The 17,594-nt window shown below is 40.5% G+C and overlaps 1 protein-coding gene and 1 long non-coding RNA gene across 3 annotated transcripts in view; one reads left to right on the forward strand and one right to left on the reverse strand.

Moving 5' to 3' along the window:
• The window catches only part of LOC129031704 (uncharacterized), a 52,067-nt gene extending 35,567 nt beyond the window's left edge, over positions 1 to 16,500 (forward strand). The window contains exon 5 of the long non-coding RNA XR_008501096.1: positions 16,300 to 16,500. This is a non-coding gene — a long non-coding RNA (uncharacterized LOC129031704). The remainder of the gene's footprint in view (positions 1 to 16,299) is intronic.
• Positions 1 to 17,594, reverse strand: part of PDE11A (phosphodiesterase 11A) — a 466,208-nt gene that overhangs the window by 85,721 nt on the left and 362,893 nt on the right. For both annotated transcript variants that reach the window (XM_054478305.1, XM_054478303.1), the window contains exon 13: positions 4,984 to 5,093. In XM_054478305.1, the coding sequence (XP_054334280.1) occupies positions 4,984 to 5,093 (110 nt within the window). The remainder of the gene's footprint in view (positions 1 to 4,983; positions 5,094 to 17,594) is intronic.

A 17,594-nucleotide genomic window follows, 5' to 3' on the forward strand; every position in this document is an offset into this window, starting at 1 on the left:
ATGTGAGGATGCAAAAAGCTCTCTGAAATCTAGTACTAGTGACTCAATACCTACCTCATATGTGTGAATGTTGTTTAGTCTTATACAAGCAACCTGAGATTTGGGGACCTTGGTTTTTTTTTTTTTGTAAAATTGAGGTAGTGTAAAACATGACTAGTAAGGTTTAGTTTGGTTTTATAATTTTTATGGCTTCACGTTTTTGAACTGTTGGATGTCAAAATATATTTTAGTTCAAGAGCTCACGTATCTGGAAAGGCAGCCAATAAACTGGAAGCTTAACAACTCAAATAGATGTCACAAAGTCATGGACCAGAGTATGATACAGTGGTTAAAGAATGGCTTCTGAAAACAGACAGCCTTGGTCCAGGCTCCACTCTACCACATGAATGGATTTGGGCAAGTTTGCTTACCTTCCTGATGCTCAGTTCCTCCTGTAAAATGGATACAAAAATATCAACTCTACAGAGTTGATGTCAGTAAGGGCTTAAGACACAGTAAACAATAAATAAACTGTAGTTCTTCTCATTGTCTCAGGAAGTGTTAGTTGCAAAGAACAGAAATGGAGAACAACCAGCTTCACTAAAAGGAAGGCTGATTGAATGATACCAGGAACTCTGAAGTAGCCCACTCTAGTGGCTGGATCTCCTAGAAATAGAAACAAGGATGTAGAGAGCCAGGGATCAAGCCTGCCATTTTTCAATCTTTCTCTCAGGTTACACAGTCTCTCTGTTTTGCTTCTCTTTGAATATCAGCTCCCTCCTTCTCTCCTCTTTGTAGACTGGTTTTCTTGTTTCTTTCATCAGCTTGGTATGTGGTCATCATAGCTTTTTCCAAATGGCAGCCTCAGCTCCCAAATCTACATGAGCCTGCAGCTTGGATCCCTGCAGCTAACTGTCTTAATATCACAGTAATCTAACTCCAAATTCCTGTGAGATAAAATCCGATCGGTCCAGCTTTGATTAGGTGTGCACTGTTGGTCCCAACAGCTGAGGGATCAACTAGCAAGAAGAGTAGCCTCTGTCAGTGCCATACATCAGCTCTCTCTCTGGGGAGAGGCCATTGGTATCTGAGTATAAGTATTGGGCACTTCACTCTTGAAAGGACTCAAAAGGCTCTGACTCTTGTTTTACAGACACAACTCTAACACAGTTATCCCATCTTTCTGCATAAGTGGCAGAGTGGTAGGGGGCTGGAGAGAGCATGCTAGAGGGAGATACACTGACGATGATACCATTGGCCTGGGGGAGAGAGCAATCCTAAAAAAATAATGCAGTGCAGACACAAGAACTCCAAACAAGGAGCAATCGGACCCTACAATGAAAGCATACACAATGTACACAATGGGCTCCAGCTGTTTAGTGCAGCATCAAGACAATGTATAAAACAATGTTTCATTGCAGCACTATTCACAATAGCAAAGACATGGAATCAACCTAAATGCCCGTCAATGACAGATTGGATTAAAAAAAATGGGTATGTATACACCATGGAACACTATGTACCCATAAAAAAGAATGAGATCATGTCTTTTGCAGGAACACGGATAGAACTGAAGGCTATTATCCTTAGCAAACTAATGCAGGAACAGAAAACCAAACACTACATATTCTCACTTACAAGTGGGAGCTAAATGATGAGAACTTATGAACACAAAGAAGGAAACAATAGACACTGGGGTCTATTTGAGGCAGGAGGGAGAAGAGCAGAAAAGGTAACTATCAGGTACTGGGCTTAATACCTGGGTGATGAAATAATACATATTTAACAAACCCCCATTACACATGGTTACCTATGTAACAAACCCTCACATGTATCCCCAAACCTAAAATAAAAGTTAAAAACAAACAAGCAATGTTTTATAATAATTTATAAGAGGTTGCATCTGTTAAAGAAATCAGGAAACTTTGTTAAAGTGCTGTAGTTAAAAATATCTCATCCACTCATGCAGTTATCCTTTGTTTGTTCATTCACCAAACATTTATTGTTTATTATGCTCCCCCAGGTACTGTCCACGCACTGTTGCACATGCCAAATAAGAAGGGAAGACACACCTGCAAGTCAGCAATTAAAATGGCATGAAGTGCACACTTTGGAAAAGGCATAACCAGGGCATAGGAAATTGACCATGGGGGTACATTAGGGTGGACAGAAACACGAAGATGATGCTTTCAGAGGAGTTTTGGGGAAAGAAGGAGAGAAAGGCATGCCAGGCAGGGGAAACAGCATATTGGGCAGCAGAGAGATGTGACTGAGCAGGACCCCACCAGTGCTTCTTGGAGTCCCTGTGTCCGGAACATAGATGCATGAGTGGGGTGAGCTGGGGCGAGTGGGCACTGGGCCAGGGAAATGGGCAGAAGTCCGAATGAAAAAGGCCTGAATGGGGCTAAGCTAAGGAACTGGAACACTACTCTAAAAGCCACAGGAGGTGTGGATGGCTTTTAAGCAGGGGAGTGACCTGGTCAGCTTTGTGAATTAGAAAGATTATTCTGGAGTGCCAAGCAGCCTCGGGAGGAGAGTCACGCTGTTCGTTGTAGGAAACCAGGAGTCATGCCAAGAAGCAGTCCTTGCTGTAAGCATGCAGAGGAGGCACTGGCTTTGAGGGGTGCTGCAGGGTAGGCTGGGTGACTGGCGCATTTTTGGTGGGGCCATTCCTTGGGGTAGAGAATGCACGAAAGAGGGACACGCATGGAGAGAAAGACTGAGGTCGAGGTGACTGTAGGACTTCGAAGAGGAGGTGTTCCTCAAGCAATGGAATAAGTGCCTGGAAATAAGCTGAGAATTATAGTTAATAGAAATGTATTCAGGGCTCATCAGCAGATGGCTGGTGGCCCTGCCTAAAGGATCGTGAAGAGCGAGAGAAGAAGGGGGAGGGCATCATCAGTGAAGGCTGGGGCAGGGGGACAGAGGCCTGAAGCCAACGGAGATTCAAGGCTGTACAGGTGGATGAAAACCCTTTGTCTGTGAGACAAAGGAAGAGAGAGTTTCAGGAAGGAGGGAGCGACAAAGTATATCTCATGGCAAGAGGTATTATGAAAGAAGGACAACGAAAAGGTCTGACAGCTTCGAGAAAAGGGGGCCACGGGTGTCATTCCTGAGGTGGTTTCTCCAAATGAGTGGAACCGGAAGCCATGTGGGAGGACAGGGGTTGGGAGAAGGGAAGGAAGTGGACCCAGACAGATTTCCATGAAGCTTGGTTGGGAAGGAAAGAGGGAAATAGAACTGAAGCTGGAGAGTGAAGTGGGGATTAGGGTAGGCTTTTTTCAAGATGCGGGGGAGCTGTTTCTATTAATAGGATGCAGAGAGCCAGCAGAAAGGGACAGTAGATACAGCAGGGAGAGGAAGATTGATGGCACAAAGTCCCAGAGGAGAAGCAAGGAAGGGTCCATGGCAGAGGTGGAGGGATTAGCCTCGGACGAGGGAAGGACAGCCCTCTTACCGAGATAGGAGGGAAGGAGGGAAGGATGGGGATGGATAGATAAGTTTGTAGGTGGCAGGCGAGGAAATTGAGAGAGTTCTCGATTGATGGCCTCAATTTTCTCCATGAAGTAGGAGGCAAGGTGATCTGCTGAGTGGTGCGGGGGAGGCGGGGGAGTAGGAGGTGGTTTTGGAAGACACAAGTTTGGTATATGAAACTGCTAAGAGCAATGGGGAATGGGGCTGGCTAGGGACACAGAAAGACTGGCAGCGAGTTCTAGCGTCCAGCCAAGTGGGAGGAATATATATTTGGTATGTCTCTAACTCTCACAGCTGTGACATTTTCTCCTAAAGCTTTTACGAGTCTAGGCAGAGTAGCAAGAGACTGAATTGTTAGATTGAACCAGGACTGAGTTTCTGCAGAGTGGATGTCACAGAGACTTGGTCAGGAAATGATAGGATATTGAGAAGAGAGCACTGAAGTGATGGGCTATAGGATACAGATTGGACAGAGGGCACAAAATTGAAATTCATCTGCTAGATAAGGAGTAAATACAAGAGTCCAAGACTCGTGAAGTCTTAGTGGGTAGATGTTTGGAGGAAAAAAGAGAATGGTGAGCTGAAAAGAACCTGTTGACAAAGAGCAGACTGTGAAAGTTTCAGATAATAGAGGCTGACTTGTTCTAGAGGCTAAGAAATCAGTCATCTGAAGTTAATCTTACCTCTTCGTTGAAGCCTTCTCTACTTTCTCCACCCCAAAACTTTTCTCTCCAGCCTCTGAAAGCCTGTATCTTTTGTTTGCAGGCAGACAGTGAAAGGAACATTAAAGGCAGACTCTCAATATACAAGTCAGGAGACCTGGGTTTTGGTCTTATTTCTAGCACCCGTAAGTTCTGTGGCCTTGGCCACAGTATGAGCCACAAAGCAACAGCTATCTTGACCAGGAAAACCTGCTTAAGGACAGATTATTCTATCTATACACATCATGTGTGTGGCAAACGGTTGCCCAGACATCCCTGTATTTCTGTAATTCCTTTGTTTCTTCCACCTTTCTATGGGAGTAGGGAATGGGAGGAGCAAAAACTATATTCCTTGAATGTGGCTTTATTTCACTACAGTTTATACAATACCCAACATCAAAAGAATCCTGGAAGAGACTCTATTGGAGAAGGAAAACTATATTTTGCTTCATCAAATTTCCTAAGACTGCGTTTATTTTAACAGTCTCAAACCAGAGTTTGAGAGTAGCAAGTCTGAGAAGCTTATAACACCATAAAGGCAAATATTCTGGGAGGAAAAAAGTAGACCCTTTAAAATCCAAGCTTTGTTATCTGACTAAGGTCAATAGAGACCGACCAAATCAACAAGCATGACATGAAGGGCAAATTTGCAATTAAAAGAAGAATAGGGAATTATAAAGATGGATGGGCCCCATGACATGCACGCCCAAGCCTGCGTGGCCTTGGCCTCAGATGCCAGAAATTAATGCTTTACTCTTTAGCATTCGTCACCTTTGGCTCTGAACAGGAAGGCAAATGCATTAAAATAACAACAGTTTAGAACACTTACTTAGCTTGGAAGGCATTGTTGGTTCCCCTGTGGTCGAGGTCATGGCACAGGCATCCCACAATCACCGCTAAAATTTCCACCTCCGTCAGAATCTCTTGAAACCCAGCAGTCTGAGAAGAAGGGGAAAATGGCAACAGTCACTACTGGGGCACAGAGGATGGATAAGGTTAGGTGCTGAGCAACAATCAACTCTGTTTTCATACCCATATCATTTAAGGAGATGATTAACTGCCACTCCCTCAGACAACAGTAAGTTGGGTGGTCAGTTGCACAGCCTAAGGTCCCTACAGTGATGAATTAGCTTGCTGTCACAGCAGCCCACGCTGCCACACTGGGACATAGTTCAGACTATTTTGTTCCCTTTTTAGAGAGAAGGTTGGACTATCCAGAGACAGTGACAGTTTGGCAAAGGCCCAGGGCAAAATGTGTTTTGTTATTATACACTTTAATGATGAGCATAGGGTTTGGAGGTTGGAGGTTGGGGAATAGGAGGGGGCAGTGAATTTCAAACTGAACACTACACCCGCCAGATCCCACCCAAATGAGAGCAGGCAGAAGGAAAACACAACCCTTCTTTTTTTTTTTTAACATTAAAAGGAGAGACTTTAACATACTCAAATTGTTATACAATGACATCCTAGAGTTTATCTTGTAAATACCCTAATCCATATTAGGTTGGTAGACAGATGAAATTCATACAGATAATAAGGCAGTGCATGTCATGGACACCAGAATTTGTCAGAGGATTGTCAAACCAGACTGAGGATTGAGTGGGGTATCCATTACTGGGAATTCTTTTTTTCTTATCTTGTGGTAGCTTGCTGGTGAAATGCACAGCTGCGATGTGATTTCTTTTAGAAGCAGGTTAATATAATTATGTAACCAAGAGCAGCAATGCTTCTTGGGTTGCTGCTGGCCCTTTCATTAGTTTAGAAGAGGAAGTGGACCTCTGGGAAAGCAGGTCTATGCATTTTCTTGATCGAAGGCCTTTATATCTCCCCCTCTTTTACTTTGTAAGTCTCTCATTTCATTACTTATTAAAATCTTTATCAGAGAGTGGGAGGAGGGGGAGGGTTAGGGTACAAATTGCTTCACTTTTCATGTGTTTTTTTCCCCCAAATCTAGGATCACTGGCCCACATCTGTAAGACACTTCTCTTAGAGCAATGAAAATTTTGTTTTTAAATTGGTTATGTTTGTGTTGCAGAAATAACTGAATAACAGGTTCTTGTGTTGACAATTTTATTTTATTTTATTTTTTTAGGAGACAGTGTTGCTCTGTCACCCAGGCTGGAGTGCAATGGCACCAACTCGGCTCACTGCAACCTCTGCCTCCTGGGTTCAAGTGATTCTCCTGCCTCAGCTTCTCCAGTAGCTGGAATTACAGGCACCCACCACCATGCCCAGCTAATTTTTGCATTTTTAGTAGAGATGGGGTTTCACCATATTAGTGAGGCTGGTCTTGAACTCCTGACATCAGGTGATCCACCCATCTCGGCCTCTCAAAATGCTGGGATTATAGGTGTGAGCCTCCACGCCTGGCCGACAATTTTATTTTAAAAAATAGACTTGGGTCCACTGCTGCATTTAGAAATACATATAACTTCATTTGTATAGCAAATGGGAATGTTAATAAATTGGGAGTATGAAATAGTCCATGTCAAAGCTTGCATATGCCGGCCAGGCGCAGTGGCTCAAAATTGTAATCCCAGCACTTTGGGAGGCCGAGGTGGGCAGATCACCTGAGGTCAGGAATTCGAGACCAGCCTGACGAACATGGCAAAACCCCATCTTTACTGAAAATACAAAAATTAGCCTCGCTTGGTGGCACACACCTGTAATCCCAGCTATTCGTGAGGCTGAGGCAGGAGAATCGCTTGAACCGGGAGACAGAGGTTGCAATGAGCCTATATGGTGCCACTGCACTCCAGCCTAAGCGGCAGAGCGAGACTCCATCTCAAACAAACAAACAAACAAATAAACAAACAAAAAAGCTTGTATACGCCCTTCATTTTAAAATCTGCAGTTGGCTGTTAGTTTTTCTAAGTTAATTTTATTTTACTTAAATTATTACCTGCAGTAACTAAAAAAATTCAAATTATACTGAGACTTAGAATTAAAAATCAGTAGTCCCTCATTATTCTCCTTTCTTGATTCCCGAAGGCAACTACTTTCTATTTTCTTTTTTACCTAAATTCGTAGTTTTCCCACCATATTTCTTTCTTTTTTTTTTTTTTTTTTTGAGACGGAGTCTTGCTCTGTCGCCCAGGCTGGAGTGCAGTGGCGCGATCTTGGCTCACTGCAAGCTCTGCTTCCCAGGTTCATGCCATTCTCCTGCCTCAGCCTCCTGAGTAGCTGGGACTACAGGTGCCCGCCACCATGCCCACCTAATTTTTTGTATTTTTAGTAGAGACGGGGTTTCACCGTGTTAGCCAGGATGGTCTCGATCTACTGACCTTGTGATCCACCCACCTCGGCCTCCCAAAGTGCTGGGATTACAGGCGTGAGCCACCGCGCCCGGCCCCCCACCATATTTCTATATAGCATGCACATATTATTAGCACTTGGTTATTCACCAAGTACTCATATTGTCCTTTCTATGTACCATACATTGTTCTAAGAGCTTTACAGCCATTTAACTTATGGAGTTCTCATAACAGTCCTGTTAGGTAGAAACTATTACTGTCCCCAGTTATAGATGAGAAAACTGAGTCACAGAGAGGCTAAGTCACAGGGTCTCCCAGCTAGTGCATAGCAGAAGGGAGCAAGCTCCTAGCGTCCTTTCACCAGAATCTGCCCTTGAACACTGGCGAAGTCTAGCAGCAGGTGAGTTTACGGTCACCCTCCCCTCATACTCCCAATGTGATCCACAGAGCTTTCCTATATTACCATCCTATAAATATCATTCACCACTGAGCCAACCAGTATACAATGATTGTTTCCTTAATGATGTACATTTTCTTGTTTCCTGGAGTTAGGATTTCTGTGAAACATCTAAGTCTTCTCACACCCTACACAATTCTGCAAAATGCTTCTCAAAGCAATTTTGAAGTGAGCCAGAATGGTCGCAGCTTGTTTCTAGATCCTTCCTGTCCTGGGGACTCCTTCCTGCAGCCCGACCCTGGGGTCTGGTCTGGATTCTCTCCTCTGTTGCCAGCTGCCCTTGGAGCTTCCTCCACCATCATTCAGGGGGTTCCTCCTTCCCCTCCTATGTCTGGTCCCCCACCTCCTGCAGCCCATGCCTTTCTTTTTCCTCAGTTACTCCCTTGTTTTACAGGAGCACATCTGCAGGGGCTTCATGAGAAAACGGCTTACTTTTTTTAAACACTGGGGGAGTTGGTTGTTTTTGAGGCTTTGCATGACTGAAAAAACATCTTTATTCTATTCTCATACTCAGCGTGCCTCACAATTCTAGGCTGAAACATTTTCACTCAGAATTTTGAAGGCCTGCTGTATTGTGTTCTAGCTTCCAAAGTTGCTTTCGAGAAGAACATACCATTCTCAATCCTAATACTTTGAATGTTACTTGATTTTCTTTCTTTTAGAATTTCCTCTCTCTTTCTGGTGTTCAGCAATTTCACAGAGATATGCTTTGGGTTGGGGCTTTTTTCCCCATTCAATTTGTGTGTTAAGCCTAATCTGGAGAATCAATTTCTTCAGCACAATGAAGAAATTTACTAATCCTTTTTTCTTTTCTTTTTTTTAAAATAATTTTCTCTTCAGCAGTTTTTTTCTGCCCTATTTGAATGAAACTCCAATTAGTTGGATACTGGACTTCTGGTACTGATTTTCTTATTTTCTTATCTCCCCTTTTCCATTTCCTATATAAGCCTTTCCTCTTACTTTCCAGGCATAATGATATGTTTAGTTTATAAGCATTTTCTTGTTTGCTGCTCCTTGTCTTATAATAGCATGCTATTCTTCTCCCATGGATGCATGATCTTTTCTTGTCTTTCTGAAGATATTGATTATAATTCTTCTGAAAATTTCTTCTGTTCCCCGTATTACCTTTTTTCTCTGAACTCCTTCTTTTCTCTGTGTTTGGTGGTTTCTCTCAAGTGTCTGGTAACCTTTGGTGGTCTATTCATTCTTAAGAGTAAAGCATCACAAAGCTCACTGTGCACCAGTGTATGTGGGTGGTGCCTGGAGATTGCTGTGTCTTATCACGGGGTGACTGTGTGGCCAGCTGGTCTTTTGCTGGAGATGCCCAAATGTCAACATCTAAACTCATTTTCTCTGGACTTTCCAATCTGTTGCCTGGGAATGGTGTAAACACATGTGTTGGCATCCTGAGAAAAGAGAACTGTAGCTGTCCACCTGTGAGGATGTAGGCTTTCACTTAAGCCTCTTATTTTGAGTGTGCACCTCATCCTAATTTTGCTTTTGGTTGTGTACCCAACTCTGGGATTCAGTTTTTCTGGCAAATACTCTGGTTATGGCAGAGACAGGGGGAAGAGTAGCCCTCCAATTACACAGAGAGGGGATGGAGACTTGGGCACTCAGTTTCCATCACTCCTTAATTCCACATCACCTCATTTTCATGGTATCTGAGGCCTCCAGTTCCTGAGTCTCATTAGGTCCTGGGGGGTAGCATTATTTATTGTGGGTACCCCTTCCTCCACACCCTCAGCTCTGAAGACACTTGGGTTTCTCTTCTCTGCTAAGTTATGAACTGTCCTCCCTTCACTTTCTGCCTTCATGTGTTATGAGTCCATGCAAGGCAGGATTTGTGTACATTTCTTTTTCTCCGTATTATTTTAGGATGATTTTTGAGAAGGGGAGGGGGATAAATGTCTTTTGTTGTCATCTCTATCATCTTAAAACTCAAAATGTTGGGTTTGGTCTTGCTAATACTAGGTAAAACTTGAAAAGTCTATCAAATATGAAATAATTACCTATGATACTCCGGAAATAAGTGTTGTGCAATGATATTGTGCTAAAATTTAGAGAGATTTTGCCCATGAAAAAGCTATTGACTAGAACTAGCTGATGAATCAGAGCAGTAAGATTAGAGATAATGTTAAAATAAGGTAATTTGACTAGAAATTTAATCAGTAGTTAAAATCAAACGCCATCTAATAGATTTGAGATCAAAATCTCCAGCCATTTTTAAACCATCAGTTATCATCCATTTTATAATAAGATGGAACATATTTTGCTAAAATGTTCCACACAGTCCCTGTCCCCTGCTCTGCCCAGAAATCTAGCATCTTGGTCTTAAACTACTGGTATCATGGATACTTTTAAGAACATAACAGAGCCCTAGACTCTCTTCCTAGAACATTTTCTATAATTTTATAATATCAAAGACTATGGAGCCTGTCTCTAGATCCTCGGAGTAGACAATCCCTGAAGTACAGCACCCACACACAGTCACACAAAACATATTTACCTCTCCCGACTGTGATACCTGAGTTACTGAAGCAGCACCTATCTCTTGACTGTGATTTAAAGCTGCCTGGTAAATGGTTTCTGGGAGTCATCAGGCCTGAAAAATGCCCACCTGCCACTAAGTGTCCTTTTGCCCCTCCCCCATCCTCATCCATCTTCCTCCCAGGGCTATCCATTCAGGCCTGCATGTACCGATATTGAGTAGAAAAAGTCAACTGCCTGCTGAAGACAATACACTTTCAAAAGAAAACAGAGAGGCGGCAGGAAGTATATTTTAATGCATTTACCCCATTCTTGACTCTGGTTTATTCTTTTATTTTCAAATAAAATTATATCTTTCTGCTCCTGACCCAATCATTATGGTTTTTATTGAGCTTTAATGTTAATATATCTTCTCACCTGTATTCCCTCACAGTTCGTATCAGAAATATAAGCAGTAAATACAATATATCTAAGTAGAGTCAGCCAGGGCATATAAACCTATTTCCCATGTCACCCCCTCCAGCAAAGCCTTTCACCTGCCCTCTGAGCAGGCCTCCAATGATATTCCTTCATTGGGCTGAAATGTATACTGGGATAAGCCTACCCCCAGCCAATACAGCATATAATAACTAGAACTCCAAAAGACCCAAGCCAGTAAGATTGATTCTCAGGGTCTCCTGGACTACCCAGTAATTTCTATCATTAGCCAATGTAAAATTTGAATCAGCCAGGATGTACTCTCATTTTAATGATGATCCTGTATGATACCAGTGAATGGGGGAATATCATAGCCAGAGAAAAATGACTGTTACTTTGTGACTCTGTTGAATCCAAACAGGTGTAAAAACACCCATAATATCAACACTAGATGGTGCTATAGACAATTTACTAATTTAAGAAGTGTTATTAAGTGCCTATTATATACTGAGCACTGGGTAGATTTGAGAAGAGGCCTGGGATAATGTCAACAACAGTTAACTTTTATAGCGCTTAGTATATGCCAGGCATTTTCCTGAATACTTCACATTCATTAGCTCATTTAATCCTTACAAGAACTCTCTTGAGATAGGTAACTGTTCTTATCTTCCCATTTTGTAGATGAAGACATTGAGGCACCAGGTTACAAGACTATAAAGTAAGAGAGGCGGGATAAAAGCCCAGGTAGCCTGGCTCCCCAGTCTGTGTTCTTACTCACTGTGCTACACAGCCCCTAAGTCGAGGTGTGGGTTCAGTTGCACAGCTTTTAAATCCTATTGTGATAATACAGTGTTAGATAATAGGGCTGTAAAGAATCCCTTGGTGTGTGCTTTATTTCACGAAGGACGTTATTCTTGAGTAGGAAGAGATTGATATTGCAGAGCCATTGGATATTTTTAGTTTAAATATGGCTCTGTCACATCAATACGTGCTTGATAATATATAGTGCTTTACAAATGAGGTTTGGAGAGAAAAGAAAGATACAATAGTTTGTAATATCTCAACTTTATAAAATGTTTAAATATATGTATAGGAAAAAGACTGTTAAGATGTACATCAAGATATTATCAGTAGTGGAATTACAGTTGGCTTAAATTTTTTTCTTTGTGTCTAAAATTTCCATAAAGAACATTTGTTTATAAGAACATCTATATTTATACACATGTATGTATATTTGTACATTCTTTTTTGTTTCAAGAATTAGCCCACACTTCATCAAACTGTCCCAGCTTGAAATGAAATAGCGATATTCTAAAAAGTGTCCATTCATTCATTGAACAAATATTTATTATTTACTGATTTCCTGGCACTAGGAACAGGGCAGTGAAGAAGACAGCCGCCCCTTGCTGCACATAGAATCTGGTTACCCCTCGAGCCAGCAGAGTAGTGCCACAGAGCACTGTTTTCTAAAGAGAAGCTGTCATAACATTGGTTGTGCTTTGTGGAAGACAGAACTGGTAGAAATGTCCAGCTCCTCCTGCTTGGTTTCTGGAGGAGGTGCACCATGGACTGCACACCCTTGCCATGTGTGCAGTCCTGGCTCAGCAATCTGAGAAAATGATGCCAGAAATTCTGCTCTCACCTTTCTTTTTGAACCCAACTATCGGAAGTATTGAATTATAAGGGATTTCCTGATGAGTTCATCCTGTTGATTCTGAGATGTAGCAGATGGCAAACTAAGACAGAGGGAATCTAATGATGTACTAGAAATTCCTAATGGTTGCAGACACCCTAAAGCTGAAGATAGTAGGCTCCATATGCTCCACCATGGATTCTGATGTCCAGGCACTGCAGCAGAGCCCTAGGTGGATTGGCTAAGGTTGAGGGACAATATGATAGGTTTTGAAGAGTCTTTCTTCCTCTTCTTCATCTTTCTCACTCTTTTGGACAAGAAGAGGAAAAAGTAAGGCTCAGACAATTCCAAGGGGTTGGAAAAACATGGTTTCTCAAGGAAGTGCCTCCTCTAGAAGAGTCTGCACACCATATTCCTAATCTGTGTCATCGTGCCTTCGCTGATCTACAGATGGCTTGAATTTGAAGGCCTTATGAGCTTGGGACAGAAAGGCAGTATTTATAGAAAAAGCATTTAATTTCTGGTATTTTTAAATTTCTGGCATGCAGAGTGTTGCAGGGTCACTATCTGGGGTCTTTGTTTGGTACATTATTAAAATCACATTTATTTCAGCCAAAAAAGTGCTCTTTGAAGGTTTCATTGTAAATGCCACAAACAAGATGCTCATACCATCGTAAGAAAAAAAAAAGCCCCAATTTGCAATGCTGGTGGCTGGTCCAGCTCTGCTGGGTCATCCTTAACATGAAGAGTCTGCTTGTGAAACTTACATCTCCTAATAGAGGCTGATGGTTCTATAAGAAGGGTGCCTTCAGTCACCCCCCAGTTCAGCACATATCCCAGTCATGGGTGGATCACGGTGGTCAGAGAATTGTTAGGGCAATGTTAGGGCTCCGTGTGCGTGGACAGCAACCCCAGTATGCTTCTTTTTCAGACCCTATTTTATTTGCTTTGTGATGGAATGGCAACCACTCAACATATAGATCCTAGGGGCAGCCTGATGGGTATCAAACTGTTCCATATGCTCCAAGGCAATAATATTTAGCAGAGGACTATCTCAAGCTTTGGAGTGGAAGCAGATTTCAATTGCTTACTAGGAGTGCTTATGAGTATTTATACTACTGGATGTCACAGCATACCTTCTTTTTAAAAAACGATCTTACCTTTGTCAATCAGAGACAGTGTGTGATGAAAGCATAAGGGGAAGCACAAGTATGCAACCACAAACTTCAATGGAGGGGAAAAAATCCCTACTGAGCAAACTATAGCATCTAGATTTAGTAGTCATACTCCCTCAGCATTTACAGTAATGTCTGTCTACCAATAAATGGGTCTGCTGAGGAGAAAAGGGGGCACCTTAGGCCCATTTTGAGGTCCAGAGATCAGAACCTTTCCAGCTGATAGGGAATCACCACCTAGCACCAACATGCTCACATATCTCCTTTACCAGAGTATGCAATGCAACAAGCCAATTGCAGGTTGTCTAATTATCCATGGGAACGGGATAGTTTTGATTGAATTTGCTTATCTTTCTTTTCAAGATGAATGCAACCAAATATTGATTTGGCATTAATTAAATATAGATTTAGGCCTAACTGATCCTTTCCTTACCAAGCTCAGAGTTGGAAAAACCTTACAGTCTATATATAAATGACTTTCTTTCCCAACCAGAAGCTTCTGAAGGCACTTACTATCAAATCATAAAACCTTAGTCACGTTTTGGGAATATGTTGACCCTTAGCCTCAACTACGGTTGCAAGTGCTTGTCTACGTAAGTCTAAGAAAGGCAACACAGTCCAGTACAATTATATATGTTGCATAGATGTTTGATGCATACATTTAAAAATTGGATTAATTTTATATATAACTTTATTATTATATTCTATATAACCACTTCTAAGTCTTAATTTTTAACCTGTTTATTAGCATAACTTTCAAATTCTTTATTTTGGAGAGTTAAAAACATACAAAAAATAGAATACTATTAATATAATGAACCCAGTGCAGTCATTGCCCAACTTCAGCAGGAATACAGGTTTTGCGGCTTGTTTCATCTGTCTCTTCACATGCAGTGTGTGTTTGTTTTGTTTTGTTTGCTAGCATATTTCAAAGCAAACCTCTGGTATCTGTCAACACTCTTTATTTCATTCTCAAGAAGTCCTAATGTGGTCAAATAAAATTTGCTCAATATATTTCTGCTCTCTTATTTTGATAAAATGTACAAAAAGATATACAAATTGTATAAGGAAATTTTCAACTAAATAATAAGACTTGAGAAAGTTGAGGTTTCTACATCAAAAGATAATAAATAAACATAGCTGTATGTATATAGCACATATAATGCATTTTAAAAAGAACCAAAAGAAAAAGATCAGATTCTTAAGGACTTAGCTTTCAACCCTAACAATGTTTGTGCTTTATGATGCTTTTTTGACGACAAGGACGGTATGTTTTGTCCGTGTTTAGAAATATAATTTATATTTTATTTCCGATAAATTACCAGTGAACTGCATATAATATAACATATGGTTTATGACCACAGAAAATGAAGCAGATCACTTCCTGCACATTAATTGTGTAGAAAGACTGATCTCTCAAAGTGCCACAGAGCCCAGGTTGGTGAATTTCAAGAATTTGAGGCTTCTTCAAAGCTTACCCCAATTTTTATTAGCCATAATTGAGCCAAAACTAAACATGAGACCCATGAAAAATTAAAACTTTTTATAGCTTCCAACTTAACACCCTTAGGTGCCAGGTTTCAGTCCCAAGAAAGTGCCACTAGGAAATCATACACCGTGGAAAATGGAGGCTGTGATAAATGACCATGGCTCTGCTGCTGGGTCTCCCCGACCTGGAGGATTTGGCTGGTGTCATAAAACACAAAGCGACAGATTAAGCAGTTTACCAACATCATAAAAATCTCAAGAATAAATTCACTTTAATCAAAAATCCTATATTGTAACTAGGCAGCCCCAGCCTCGAAACCACATACATTTACGTATAAGCCTATGTCCATGAGCAAGAGGTTATACTTTCCCTGTAACGTCGGACATGATTATGGTCATACACTTTTACAATTTACATGTCCTAAGAAAAATACCCAGCTCTGGCTGATGGTGCGGGAGAATTTATTTTCACTAGAAAGGGAATGACCCATAACTCATGAATGGCAGGGCTTAAAGTGAGTTATGGAGGTTACTCTCCTGTGAGAGGAAATGGATTGGATTATCCTTCTGCCCAATTGTATGTTTGGTTGTTAGCACACCAGGTTCTTAATTATGTGCAGCTTTGCCTTTTCTCTTTTGTAAAATAAATGTGGATAAAGGGAATGTCAGCTGGAAGCATGGAGTGCCTAATTGGGGCTCTAAGATGCAGTCAGAGAGAGTAAAAATAGAAACCTTTTTTAAATGATTAAAAGACAGGAGTCTTAAATGTAATTTAAACACAGTATTCAAATTGATTAGCCCCATAGTTAATTTATTGTGTCTGGTGCTGATATTCTGCAAAAACATTTAAAAATAATTCCTTTTCTAAATTAAACATTTGCCATCTTGTAGGTTACATTTGCATGAAGATTAAAGAGTTGGTTGTTCTATCATGTAGATTTTATTATATTATTACGATAATGCTGCCATTTATTTTAAAGTAAATATAACAAGTTACTACTTTTTTTGATAAGGAAATGCAATGTAAAAATGATGTTTGATGATTACAAATATGATTACTGTTTATTATTTATTTTAGTCAGTTACAGAACAAAACATCTAGATCTCTCTCTTTGTAACTTCCAGTGTTACAGTCTACAAAGGAATTTGATTTCTGTTGAGATTAGGATTCTGATTATTGAGTAAAAATATTTTATTTAAAATTTCAATTGGTTCTATATTTCTTGGACAGGGAGGGAGGAGTTTCAGCTGTGCTTCTAAGATCTTCCAGAAGGACTTTTCTACCTCAAAAATCAAGGACTTTCCTGGAAACTGCAGTCAGAGGACAGAACATCAGCCTCAAGCTGGTGAATAGGATGGATTTTCTCCCTAAACATCCCTTCTGCTCTCTAGTTTGAATTATCAATAAAATGGTTTGGCTTATCTCTGAAAATAACCTTGTTGACAACACAAATATGGATTTCAACACGCTACCTCCACATTAAGATTTAAGAAGCCCCCAGTAAATGTCAGGGAGTGTCAATGTGTTTGCTGTGATACTTGGTTATTATTAGTGTTTAACTGCAATTCCCCACCAGCGCCACGCTGCCAGCACCACCATAAATTTTAATGTGATCATGTGCTCTTCTCTTTTCATATCCAGTGAATTCTGCAAGATCATAATATTCTATATGAACCCTAGTTGAACCTTAGTGTGATATGAAGAAAGAACAAGATTTCAAGCAATGATATTTGTTCATCATTTTATAGCTTTTTTAAACTGGACACTAAGCAACATGGTTCCTTGAATAATATTACCCTAAACTAAATTCACTCATTCAATTAATCTTTATTGATATCCTACGGGATGCAGGGCATGGCCCAAAGTGCTAATGAGTACATTTATGGGATAGTAAAGAATACTGGCTCTTAAAGAAATCTTTTTTTTTTCCCCTTGGAAAATCTGTCAGAGCTCATACATCATTTATAAAACCGAAAAAAATGTCTCTGCAACCTTGGCACCACTACATGCCTTTTATTTTACAGAATACAAACAAAAGCAGAGTCATTTCCTATATCTAGTCTACATCGTGAACATAAGAAATATGTCCCTCATCTTTTATCACGTATTTATAGTTATAATTTATTTATTATGTATGTGCATGATGGAATATTTGTTCTATAAACTCCTATTAGTAAAGTTAATTTATATGGTGATCATTGATCTGCAGGTTTTCTTCCTCGTTTTAACCACAAATAGTAACTCACTACCTACTGTATTTGTCAGAGGAATTCAAAGTATTTGGGAAATTTTAACTATCTAAATATCTCTTTAAAAACAAAGAATAACATTGAAGCTTTCAAATTTATAAACGTGAAATTTCAGACCAGAGGCATGGAGCAAATTAATAAGTCATTAATAGGGTTCCCAGTGAACAAAATGTTTATCATTTTATATCAATTTGCCTGTCCTGCAGAGTAGTTCTTTTTTTTTTAATTTCTAAAGGAACAAAACCGCTTTGTTACCTAGACATGAACCTGAATACT

The sequence above is a fragment of the Pongo pygmaeus genome, chromosome 11, assembly GCF_028885625.2.
Source record: "Pongo pygmaeus isolate AG05252 chromosome 11, NHGRI_mPonPyg2-v2.0_pri, whole genome shotgun sequence".
Taxonomy (NCBI): domain Eukaryota; kingdom Metazoa; phylum Chordata; class Mammalia; order Primates; family Hominidae; genus Pongo; species Pongo pygmaeus.